The sequence below is a fragment of the Dysidea avara genome, chromosome 8 (assembly GCF_963678975.1).
Source record: "Dysidea avara chromosome 8, odDysAvar1.4, whole genome shotgun sequence".
In the NCBI taxonomy this organism is placed as follows: Eukaryota; Metazoa; Porifera; class Demospongiae; order Dictyoceratida; family Dysideidae; genus Dysidea; species Dysidea avara.
In genome coordinates this window covers 17683719-17696135 of record NC_089279.1, presented here as the reverse complement: position 1 = coordinate 17696135, position 12417 = coordinate 17683719, and the positions used below count along the sequence as shown (strand labels likewise).

General features: G+C 37.5%; 1 protein-coding gene and 1 long non-coding RNA gene across 2 annotated transcripts; both read left to right on the top strand.

Annotated features, from left to right (window-relative positions):
- Nucleotides 1-327: 327 nt before the first annotated feature.
- LOC136264200 (uncharacterized) lies at nucleotides 328-2936 on the top strand. The gene is made up of 2 exons (XR_010705001.1): nucleotides 328-860; nucleotides 922-2936. It is a non-coding gene; the product is annotated as an uncharacterized lncRNA (long non-coding RNA).
- A 1005-nt stretch (nucleotides 2937-3941) lies between these two features.
- Nucleotides 3942-5846, top strand: LOC136264544 (uncharacterized protein C14orf93-like). The gene is made up of 8 exons (XM_066059315.1): nucleotides 3942-4049; nucleotides 4109-4483; nucleotides 4547-4608; nucleotides 4939-5033; nucleotides 5097-5215; nucleotides 5267-5411; nucleotides 5465-5629; nucleotides 5687-5846. Exons 1-8 carry the CDS (start codon nucleotides 3975-3977, stop codon nucleotides 5719-5721), a joined length of 1071 nt encoding a protein of 356 aa, XP_065915387.1. The 5' UTR covers nucleotides 3942-3974; the 3' UTR covers nucleotides 5722-5846.
- The last annotated feature ends 6571 nt before the right edge of the window (nucleotides 5847-12417 follow it).

Here is a 12417-nt window from a genome sequence, read left to right as displayed (position 1 = left end):
AGTATCACTACCCAGGGCTGTCCAGAGATTTTCACCTACGTCCTCCTGGTCAAAATCGAATTCTTCAAACCCTTCTTCACGTTGTTTTTTCCAGCATCTCGAAGATTTGTCAAAAAACTCGCGGAAGTGCCTATAGTAACTAGACTTGGAGACCCATGAACTACAGTGCGGACAGTAATATGTATCAAACTTGCGAACTTCAGTAGCAATTCCTAGATCATCCATCTAATTGGTAGCTACCAACAGTCATATGCGAAGCTACAAAGTATAGAAGTAACGCCGGTAGCTATAGCTCGTTTATATTCCGCAGCGTGACCCGGATGGTCTTGCAGAAATTTACTTAAAACGCAAAAATTACCATACCCTTTACGGGAAAATTTTAAGTAACCAGCGCCATCATACTTACGGAGTAACTTTAAGTTATGTGTTCCGTCTTCATTACGGGGTAACTTTAAGTAATCATCTCCGTCATCTTTACGGGAGAATTTTAAGTCATTTCGTCACGTGATCTTAGTTATCTGTAGTTGTGACGTGTCTGCCTCCCACTGTCACGCAATCCGTCCCATGAATTCACTACTACAGTACCGTATTTATTAGCTTATTACTGGGCTGCTCCAAATCAATTGTGGTACCATCGCGCACACCCTCTATGATCACTCGCTGCCTTAGCCAGTATCACGTGATTTTAGCACTTGATTTTGATCACGTGACTTTGACGGTTCAACCACATGGATTATGAAGTGTGCTGTATTGAGGCTGCAGATTTTCTATGCTATGACTGCAGTCCTGAAGGAAGGCCTCTTTGCAGCAGTTGCTCAGAATTATTACAACGTAACCCCAAAAGAACTGGACATTCACTGGTGAGTCTTATACCTCATGAATCTTCATACAAAATTAAATAATACTGTGTTGTGTGCATAGGTGCCTGTAGAAGAGAGTCCAAGCACCTGACTGCCCAGCACCAACACTTAGTTCTCAGAGCTCCCATCACAGTAATGATTCTTTGGATGGTGCCGAGGCCAGTAAAGTTTTAACTTTAGTTGAATCTTTTTCGCTTCTCTCCTTTTATCCGTATCAGAAGTCCATCATTGATGCTGTACTGGATATGAAGAACACAATCATTATCCAATCTACTGTAAATATGAAAAGTCTTTATATAGCAATATGTTAATCTGTGTCAACCTTAACCATAACTTTAGTATTGCCTGTTTAGCAAAATGATGACTTTCAATGTCCATACGAAGGTAATTTTTTCTAAGCTCAAGGCGAGCATGGGTTGAAGTGAATAACTGAGCAGACCCTAACCAAAATTTATACTAGTGTGTTTGATAATACTGAAGTCTGTTGATAAATATTAGTGGTAACATATGAAGAATTAAATAAATACATGTAGACTGGTTAAGTTGGCTGGAAGAATAGCCTCTATGCTTATTAATGCACTATCAACAGGGTCAGTAAAATATTTGCAAGTGTTAATATACCCTAGCAAAATATTGTAGGTATGTAGCAACTATGGGCAGCACTAGTTAGGTACCATAAATGATGGTGACTTAAATATTTTGGTGAATCAGCATGCAAAGCAGGAAATGTTTGGCAAACATACTGTATATGGCCAGTACTGAACAGTATAAAAATAACTAATAGGCAAATAAAGTTTGGCAAATTTCTGTCAAATTTGCTAAAGCCATGCTAAACTTTCATTGTTTATGGTAGTAACAAACCTAACAGTATCTTCAAAACAGCCAATAAATGTTTCGGATAGATTGATACAGAATTTTTAAAAACAGAATTTTTAAAAACAGAATTTTGGAATGACGGACTGCCTTCAGTCAGAACGGCTAAAGATACAAGCTCGCTGTTAGATGCTGATCGTTGCCTTTTGGCATACTGTAGTATATACAATGCACACACACATCATGCCATTCACATGCTTTCATTTGTCCTCCTTTTTGTCCAATTTCTTACAGTGCAAGGTGTTGATTCTGTAGCTCTGGCCACACAGTGGCATTTATGGTTTCCCAGTGAATTGTCCATTTCTCCATAATGACTGGATTGAATACAGAATGGCTTTTCTACTAAGTGTTGTTTAAATGCTGTGTAACGGGGACATAGCTATAATGATAATGATACGGCTAACAAACTTTTACAAATTAATAGGAGGGACACACATTCGGACAATAATGTCTGTGTTAGCTATGCCAAATGAGCTATGCACAGGATTACCAGCACACTGATTCTTATCTAAGCACACCATACAAGTACAAGAAATACGATTACATTTGTTTACTTATTTGCAACACAATTATCACTGTAATTAGAGTCTTGTATGTAACATGTGCTGATAAACAAGTTATTAAATTCTGTTATAACAAAAACAGGTAGAAAGAAAAATATTAATAAGCTTTGGATTCATGGAGAAAGGTCAGGAAACAAGGGAGATTGCCAGCACCTGTGGACCCCTACTGACTGTTCTGTGTGTGCAACATTACAATACTGTTAATATATATTAGTTAATGGCTTAATGATTAATGTCATATGCTATTGGTAGATCAGAGGATGCTAAAAAGAATCGATTACAAAGCAAAAGAAGCCAAGAGATACTGCAGCTATCTATGGTCCTCCAGACAAGCAGCAACACTTTTTGAATGATGAAGATGACTTAAAGCAGGCAAGAAAAAGAAGGATGCCAGTCCTAACAATAAACCCAAGATAGGAGGAAAAGTAAAGGCAAAATATGACTGAGAGTGGTTTACAGGAGAACTGGTTTCCTACAATAAAGACATTGATCAGTGGACAATTTACTTTAAAGATAATGATTATACCAATTATGTGATTTTTTCCTGACAGACGTTAAAATGGAATATGACAAGCTTTAAGCAGGAAATATTTATTATGTAATTGTGATATTGACATAAAATTACAATTTCATGCCTACATGTACTGAGACATATCGACAATATAAACCCCCATGTAGCAAAACTTGAGGTTCATGGCTAGGAGGGGATATACACAGTTGCATGTATATGTGATCTATATTCTGACTTTGAGCCAGGCTTTAGTAATACAAGTGTAGTGGCTGGCATCCAACGAATGTTTCAAATCTTGCATTGGTATTGCTCTTGGGCACCCTTAAATTTTAACAATACAACCTCCACCTTCCCTTAATGGACCATATCCACAATTAGAGGTGTACCGATAATCAGATTGGCCACCAATATGGGAATTTTAGCCCATATCGGTAATTGGTAAAGGTGCTACAAGAATCGATATTGCTAGCAATATCCACACAGTGGGATTACATTGGTTTCTTACTTAATCAGTGGCACTTTTAGTGTCACTGCTCCTTGTTTATTGAGGCTGTGCTGAACAAAGCTAGAAGCCATACAAACACAGGTGATTGTTTCCTTGCTGAAGTGCTTATCCATTGTTTAAAATGAAATAGTAAAAGCCAGTACTTTAGAGATGATGAAAAAGCCACAGGAGAACTAAGGAAGGCAGAATCTGTCTTCTCTACCAGCCATTAAAATGTGAAGTAATGTAAAGTAATCCGTTTAAGCCTTGATGGGAGCATGCATAAAATAATTATTTGTGGTGCTTCTGGGTTGCACAATGGAAGCGACACCACAAACATAGACCATAGATTGCATTTAGCATAAAAGAGCTACAGTAGATCATAGATAGGTGTAGTATTATCTATGGCTGGTTATATACATTTGTTGAAAACTGTGCCTTGCAAATGTCAGATCGACCATCTGTTATTGGTTTAATTTCTTTAGGAGACATCAGTATCGGATATCGGAAAATGACCGACCCGGATGTTTACGTATGTGATCACCTGCTGCATAATAATGGGATGATGGTTTCACGTGATAGCATATAGCTAAATTAAGCTAATTGGTTTAATTTAGCGCCAATTTTGAATTGCATTTTGCGATTTTCGAAGTCACGGTCTGCTATTTGTTGCTCTCGTAACGATGGAAGATTCTTGGGCGGATCAATTTTCAACAAGCGGCTTTGAAGACAATTCTCCCATGTGTGGAATTCACGCAGTAAGCGCGATCGGTGCATACAAGTCATGAGTTTTGCAAGCGTTAATTTGTGTTGATAGGTTGCAGAAACGAGCACAGAGTATCCAGGGGTTACACCTAATCGTCGCTATGGCAGCTCAAACTCAACGGAAAGATTCCATCGAGGGAGAAATGGAGTCACTGGAGTGCCTTACTCATATGAACACCCACCACCTGCACGTGATGATTACTCATCCTATCCCTATTGGCCTAGCCATAGCTACCAAGGACACATTCCACCCCCTCCTACTCTGCAGCTACAGACAACGTTGGACAAAATCCTGCAACAGCAAGATGAAATCAAAGCAGGCCTTGACGACATCAAATCACGTGTAGCAGACCTGGAGGCATCAAAATCAGTTGCTAGTTTCAATAGAACCCCAGCTGAAAAAAGAATAATCGCCAATGAGCTTTCTGTATGTACATGTATTTGACTGGTTGGTATAGCTACACTGTATAATTGTACAAACTGTCTTTAGAAATTGATTGGACATCTTCATGAAAACCTGGATGATGGTGACCAGTTTCTACCACATATGAAGTAAGCAACTAGCAAACTACCTATTATGGATGTACCCACTTTACACATCTGTCATCATCATGCAATGTTGGCATTTTGTGGTGGCTAATGAACTCCAACACAAATTTGGTTTAGCCAATTTATGACCACAAGTATTAGAGGTGAATAAGTATGTGGCATAGGTAGCTATGAATATTATAAGTCTAAAACTTAAAAACATTTCAATGTAATAGTTAGCTATGTCATCATCCTGACAATTGAACTCATAACCTTGAGAAGGTCATGCTGAATTTTTATGAGTGCTATCAGTGCTGTATATCGCTATAGTGGTTGTGTATTTGTTACTACTAGGCTTTCAGATGAGCACAACAAAACTGTCAAGAAGAGAATAAGAGAAGAAATTCTACTAAAGAAAGAAGACTCCTACACACTAACTGAAACAAATGGTGCGATTAAGACTGTGTGTTATACTACACTGTACTCTTATACCATTTTTTGGAATCCCACAGAATCCATTAGAACATTCTATGAATCACGTCGTCGGATTTGGCGTGAAAGCTTAGAAGAGGGAAGTGAACGGATCCGCAAGCAGAACAAAAGCAGGAAGCTCCGATCTCGGAAAGTTAGGGTATGCAAGTTGAACAGTCAATATTGCTTGTTTTCATTAGTCTATTATTAGCTTTTTGATCGAAGAAGGAAAGTGATACGACCAGGAAGAGAAACTGAAAGGTTTAATCAGTTGACATTATACTATATGTCTGATGAGGATAGTGATGAAGAATCAGACATAATAACAGTGCATCGTCCACTTTGGCGTTCTACAAGTAAGTGCTTTTAGTGTACGTTGCTTAATATTATTAAAATAATTCTAAAACAGTACTGACTACCTTTTTGGAAGAGCTGGATAAAAGGGTTACGGAACAGCAATCACAGTCTAAAAAGTTCATACCAGAACGAAAAGTCAGGGTTGTTGGTGACTGTGTAAACAGCTCTCCTCCAAGCAATGCTCCAAAGTGGACAATAGACAATGCTTGGTTACAAGGTATGTGGATGCATCATGTATTATGTAGACAGTGTTGTATTTTGTCTTATATCGAAGATCATCCTGAGTATAAAGTCACTGAAGCATCTTAAAGAACACTCATGTGTGCACCATGATGAACGGACTTGAACACACTGCTTGATGTATACCTAGCTGCATGTATTATGATACATGTACCTTTATTATTTGCACTCAATATTTTAATTTATTGTTAATAAACCACTAGTTATAATTATTACATAATCAAGTATATATGTAATGTAGTAAACCAATAGTAAATTATGGTAGCTGAAGCTCTACATGACTCTTGATTTACTGTAGATGTAACGTGACTGAAATCTAACAGTAAAACAGTACATTTGCTGTGTACAATGGCTAAAGGTTTACCATCACTTTACTGGATAGTGTACTATGTCATAGATTAACAGTAAATTGACATGATTAACAGTAAAATGGCTTCATACTTACCACTGATTTCCTGCAAAATTCTTGGATGGTGCACTGTGTCATAGATTTACAGTAAATTGACATGAATATCAGTAACATGGCTTCAGACTTACCATTGATTTCCTGCAAAATTCCTAACTGGGTTACTGCAGGTAAATTATCAGTAGCCAAAATGTTCCCATCTGATAATTTACTGCTTAGTTTTTGAAGTAGTTTATTTGAAGTAAAACAATCAGTAAACTTTGCAGTTTCTGATAATATACCTGCTGGTAAACTAAGTCCCTTCAAGCTGCACACTACCCCTAGAAGTGGTGTTACTCCCAAGCTGGCAAGAAGTACTCCAGCAACTTTCTGTTGTACTGTGGCAAAGTAATGCTAAAAAGATCTTAAGGTATTGAGCTCTTTAAGACAGTGATGATGATGACAATCCCCTCTAACCTTAATTATTGTACTTCCTTTTATGTAGTAGTAGTTGTAGTTGTTTTTGTAATTTTAATTCTCCCACTGTTTCAACATTATCAGAAGATCTTGTATGATAAAATTTTATCCACATATGCTTGTCTGGATTGTCACCATGCAATTACTTTCATTAATGCTCTTATATAGAAGCCAGTCAGCAAACTGCCTGTTGTGATCATTTGCATCTGGGTTGAGTAAATTCATAAGCTGCTTATTTAATCTCTCAGCAAAGTAATGCATCTTATCAAGCAGCTCAGTCATCTACAATAATCTTCTGCAAGGTTCCCCATTTAAGATGCAACTGTGCCGATAATACAAGATGGATAGCACATAATCAAGATCCTGGCTTACAAAGACTATGAGCACTCATTCCTACACCTGCTGACAATGGCGGATCCAGCATGTGACATTTGGGGCAAATGCCCCTCCCCTTCCCCTTGTGGAGGAACCATGCTCTTTTGATTGTAAATACTAAACCTTTTCAGGCCAAAATTAATTTATAACTCATATAAAATATGCTTATCACTACAGTTTATTGCAAACTGACTCACCTGAAACCAAAGTCTAGCCAAATGGTGTGATGTGTGGGAACTGAATTTCAATGTTACTAAATGTAAAGTGATTTACTTTGGTTGAGCCACACATAGCTTTGGAGGCTACTATCTTAACAGTGTCTTTACTAGACTCAGTTGATTGTCATGAGCATTATTTGATGCAAATTTTGAAGTTCTATCAATACACTTCTGAAGTAGCTATAAAGGTATTGGCTTGTGTGAAAAGTTATTGATTTGAATGAATTTAATTGTATTGTTGTGATTATACAAGTCAATGGTTCAACCTACGTATATTAGAATACGGAAATGTTATATGGGGATCACATTATGTATTGGATCAACACAAACTTGAGGGCGTGCAACGGTGTGCTACAAAACTTGTATCATCTTTAAGAGAAAAGTCTTACATAGATCAACTGACATCAACGAGTTTACCATCTCCTTTTGTACAGGCACAGACTTGGTGATTTAATATATCTTTTCAAGCTTTTAAAATGATTAGCTACTTCAGTTCAATCTAGATCACTCCAACTTTTTCACTCTTTCTCACAATACACAAACTAGAGGTCATGCATAGAAAGTACTTAAGTCTCCTGCCCACCATATACCTGTCAAGTCAACTATACTTCGGTACTAGAGTAATTAATGACTGGAATAATCTTACAAGTGATATTGTGGAGAATTCTTCTGTAAAACAGCTATAGATAATTACTTTTACAACTTTAGATTTATACATAGATAATATACCTATGATTTATGTTAAGTAATAGTTACATATTCATAGTTAATTTTTGTTTATTGCACCTAATTTATGTATGTATGCAAATGAATGGGTGTACAGGCTTTTTGCCTCAACCCAACTCACATCATAATAAAAAGTCAAACCAGCTGTCAAGCAATCTGTCACTCAGCACCTTTTGGGTGCAATAAGTGCCTCTAAAATAATTATTGTTTTTGGTGTTTAGTATATCGAAGTGGCTGGATGTTTAGCCGGTCACCAGTCACAGTGCAAATATTTATTTAGCCAGTCATTTGTTGTATAAATGTTAAGAAATCGTCCCTATAGTTAAGAAATACAATTGTAGGATTAGGCCACTCCAAGAAAATTCATTGTTTCCCATTTCCCTCCCACATGTAGATTATCTTCAGCATGATTTTTATTCATTATTGCACATTTTTAGGGTCCGCAATCCGAAAAATCAACTTCTACAAATCAATCCCCCTACCATTGTGGGATGTTCATTGTAGTATCCCATTGCTTGATCCACCATGAAACCGGAGGCACGATTGTTGTCTTCACAGAAATATTGTTTTCAGTATCTCGCAAGATGCAAAATTTATTTTGAAAATTTCGTGCTCCACACAAAGGACCGGATGAAACTTGCTACTTAGCCAAATCGTATCCAGAGTTGTTGTAGTTGAAAAGTACGCACAGAAATAAGTAAATGATTTGCTGGGTGCCCGGCACAGGGTTGCTTTCTTTGAAAAAACAGACAAAAAGATATGAAGTTTCGAATTCAAACTGCCCTACCACCCAGGGCAAGAGAATCCAACTCTTCCTCATAGTGTTTCGATACGGTTGGGTGCATAGTCTGTCTATGCTGTTAGTTTGGAAAAGATCTGAGACTTCTCACCATCTGGGTGACGAGCGTAAAAATTTTCTGCAGTATCAAAGAATTGTGTCGCTCTTTCTAGCCATTTCCAGCGCTTCTGCAGCCACAACAATCATCAATTATAAACTAAAACTATGGCAAAAGATGTCCCTGAACGTTTGGTAGCAGTGGTTGTCAATAATTATTTCATCCACGGCTTCCACGCCTCGCTCTAAGCTATGCATCAAGGGATGCAGCAAAATCGTCCAAATTTGACTTCACCTCTCACGCTCCACAGCAACTTCAAATCTTCACTAGATCACCCTACATCACCATTATGCTGCAAAACATCCAAAAACAAACCGAAAAAAGCACAAAATCTTTCATTTTTAATTCGAGCTGGGTGGAGCTGCTGGTATACTGCATCATATGAAATCACAGAAACACCAACTGCTATTACTACCAAACGTTTTGATCCATCATTTATCATCATTCTAAACAAAATTAAGTGACCAGTGTGGTATCAGAAGTACTGGAAAGCCCTTTGGTACCATTGAGAGAATCCCTTGAAATGATGCACGAAAATTTTGACTTTCTTCACCCAGATGGTGAGAAGTCTCAGATCATTTCCAAACTAACAGCATAGACAGACTATGCATCCAACCTTATCACATCACTATGAGGAAGAGTTGGCTTTTCTTGTCTTGGCTGGTAGGGCAGTTTGAATTCGAAAATTTGTGTTTCGTTTTCTGTTTTTTGAGAGAAAGCAACCCTGCGCCGGGAACCCAGTGAATCATTTGCTTATTACTGTGCGTACTTTTAAACTACATTAACTCTAGATAATATCAAGCTAAGCAGCAAGTTCTATCTTGTTTTTTGTGTGGAGCACGAAATTTTAAAAATTATTTTTGTATCTCATGAAATACTAAAATCGATATTTCTGTGAAGACAAGAATCGTGCTTCCGGTTTCATGGTGGATCTAGCAATGGGATACCACAATGAACATCCCACAATGGTAGGGGGATCGATTTGTAAAAGTTGATTTTTCGGATTGCGGACCCTAACATTTTAGGTGGGGACTATTCTACGGAACGGAACGGAACGGAACGGAACGGAATGATGGACTAAACCACGGAACGGAACGCTTTCTCAAACTGAAGCTTGCAACTTACCATTGCTGAAACTTCCCTTATTAGTTAGCAGTGGCATCTCCAGTGGGTGGTTAAACATAAGATAAAAAGAATTAACGGATCGATTGTGGGTTTTTGTTGGTTGTCATTAGTAACGAAGTATTATTGTGGGATGAGCTGTATTAGTGATGTTCATCCATACGGAAGGGAACTTTATGTGAGCTGTTTTTCTTATTTAGACTTTACAAAACAGTCTGGGCCGGTCTTTCAAGTCATAAGTCAGTGTATAAATAAAGCAAGCAGGAAGATACTGGTAACAGGAAAGAGCCAGCTGAATTAAAACTTGAAGAATTTTGTGCAGTGTGTGAGGAGCAAATATTTTGGCAGACCGCAAGGAGGGTATATTCTGCAAACATCACTGAAGTGTACGCATGGAGTTATTTATATAGTAACAGCTGGTGCAGTGGACTAATGCCGTATTCAATAGTGAGCTGATTTTATCTGTTGCACAATTCAAGGATGTGTCTGAGTGCTAGCCTTGAATCAGGCTAAATGTCAAAACTCCAAGATCAGCCAAATCTCTATTATAAGCTGCATGTGAAACCATGCCCGTAGCCACCAGGCAAACGTGATTTGGACCAGGATGTGTGTGTAATTTCAATGTATCTAGTCAGACCTGAAATGGAACACTCACATTAATTACATACCACCTAAGAATCCTAGGATTTCTTAAGTGTAACATTTCACATGCTTCACTTCAAACAAAACAGGTTAAATTTGTTCGTCTATTTTCAAGTGATTCCCAGTCCAGCTGGTCCATGAAATTACAATGTATTTGTTACAGTGCGGGCTGGATCTACTCTAGAGTTGAGATTTCAAGGTAGACTCACTGCCAATTTACTGACACTAGTACTGTTGTAGCATGTTTAAGTGGAGGACAAATGAAATAGTAATGCTAGATTATTTATGTATACAAATTTTTCATAATGAAATTGATATCCCATTTTGATTTGTACTTCCACTTTGCAACATATTCAAGAGCAAGAAGCTACCACACTTAATCTCCAACCACTGTCATTAATTAACCAAGATCTCACTAGTCTGTAATTCACCTTACTGTAGTGATTTTATTGATTCATCTGTATGCTTTCTTCATTTCCTTTGAAGTTGTACCAAGAGTTCATAATAAGGTGGGGAGTGTCTAACTTGAATGCATTGACCAAACACCCTGCTTAAAGTAACACCTCGGCCTTATTTCAGAACAAAGGCTTTACCTTCTTCAGCAACTCTAATCAACAGTTTTCTATCCCCCAGTAAAGGTGTTGATTTGATGAAAGGTGAACTTTACACAGGGTGTTTGTACAGGCCATACTGAGAGTTAGACACTCTCCCCCATACAAATCAGTATTACGAACTCTTGGTTGTACAGTATAGGTAAACAAAGATAAGTTTCTCTCCCATCTTATTCTAGGATTTCTATTGACAAGGAAAATTCAATTATTTGTATACAGGCTCAAAATTGAGAAAATATAAAGAAAGTGAATTAATATTATACAGTCAGTTTGCTTTTGGATATTTAATGTCTCCAACCACAACAAAAATTCGATGAATCCATGCATCTCATCACTGGTCGTCTGAACATTCTGAAAGTGATACCTCACTCAATCAACCATATATTCTGTTTATTAGACTGAATAAAGTCATGATCACCTAGCCTTTTCATGTCACCAGTAACTTTCTAGTTAATTTCTCTGTGGATATAATCCTCTGAAACTGAAGAAATTGAGTGGTCTTCTAAACTATTTATCTTGTTAAGATAAGCAGAAACAACTGACATCCAATCGGCTACTGTATTGTAGTAACAAAACTTGCCTTGTTCATGCAATAAATGAATTGAAGAGACCTGCTTAATTTATCAGGTAGTAAAACAATCACTTAATTAATGTTTTATAATTATCCTATTCCATTTTCCTGGAGGTTCCACTGATAAAATGCAATTTCAGCAATGATAGCAGCTAGCCAAGCTGCAAGTTGATTCAGAAAGCACTCCATTCTGTAAAATAGACCCCATCCAGAATTCAACTCAGTACTCAGGCTGAGATATCTGACAATAGTCCACTACTCTGTTAATGAATCATTGATGTTCACACAATATAGCCTCCTTGAGGTATCTGAATGTTTGCTCCTCACACACTGCACAAAATTCCTTTAGATTCTACTTAGACTGAGTTGATTCAGCTTGTCACCATACTTGTTTCCTTTGTAGTGTAGCTATACACATACTGATTTATGCCGATTAGAAAGGCTGGGCCTCAGACTGTACATTCTAAAGTCAAGTAAGTAAAAATAACTCACATACTAGTAAAAAAAAGTCATGCATTAAGTTCCCTACTTGATATATCCGAAGATGAAATCACTGAGTCAGCTATTCCCACAATTAGTACTTCGTTACTAATGACAATCAACAAGAACCCACAATCGATCCTTAAATTCGTTTTATCTTTCTTGGGGTACGTTTGATTACCTGCTGGAAGTGCCACTGATAACTTGTACAGCAATGGTGAGCTGCAAGCTTCAATCTGAGAAAGCATTCCGTTCCGAAGTT

What these genes read in the sequence shown, in the direction of transcription:
- LOC136264544 (XM_066059315.1), top strand. Translation starts at nt 3,975, where the DNA reads ATGGAAGATTCTTGGGCGGATCAATTTTCAACAAGCGGCTTTGAAGAC. An exon ending in CAGTTTCTACCACATATGAA is followed by an intron (nt 4,609 to 4,938) that starts GTAAGCAACTAG and finishes TGTTACTACTAG; the next exon opens with GCTTTCAGATGAGCACAACA. An exon ending in AGACAATGCTTGGTTACAAG is followed by an intron (nt 5,630 to 5,686) that starts GTATGTGGATGC and finishes CTTATATCGAAG; the next exon opens with ATCATCCTGAGTATAAAGTC.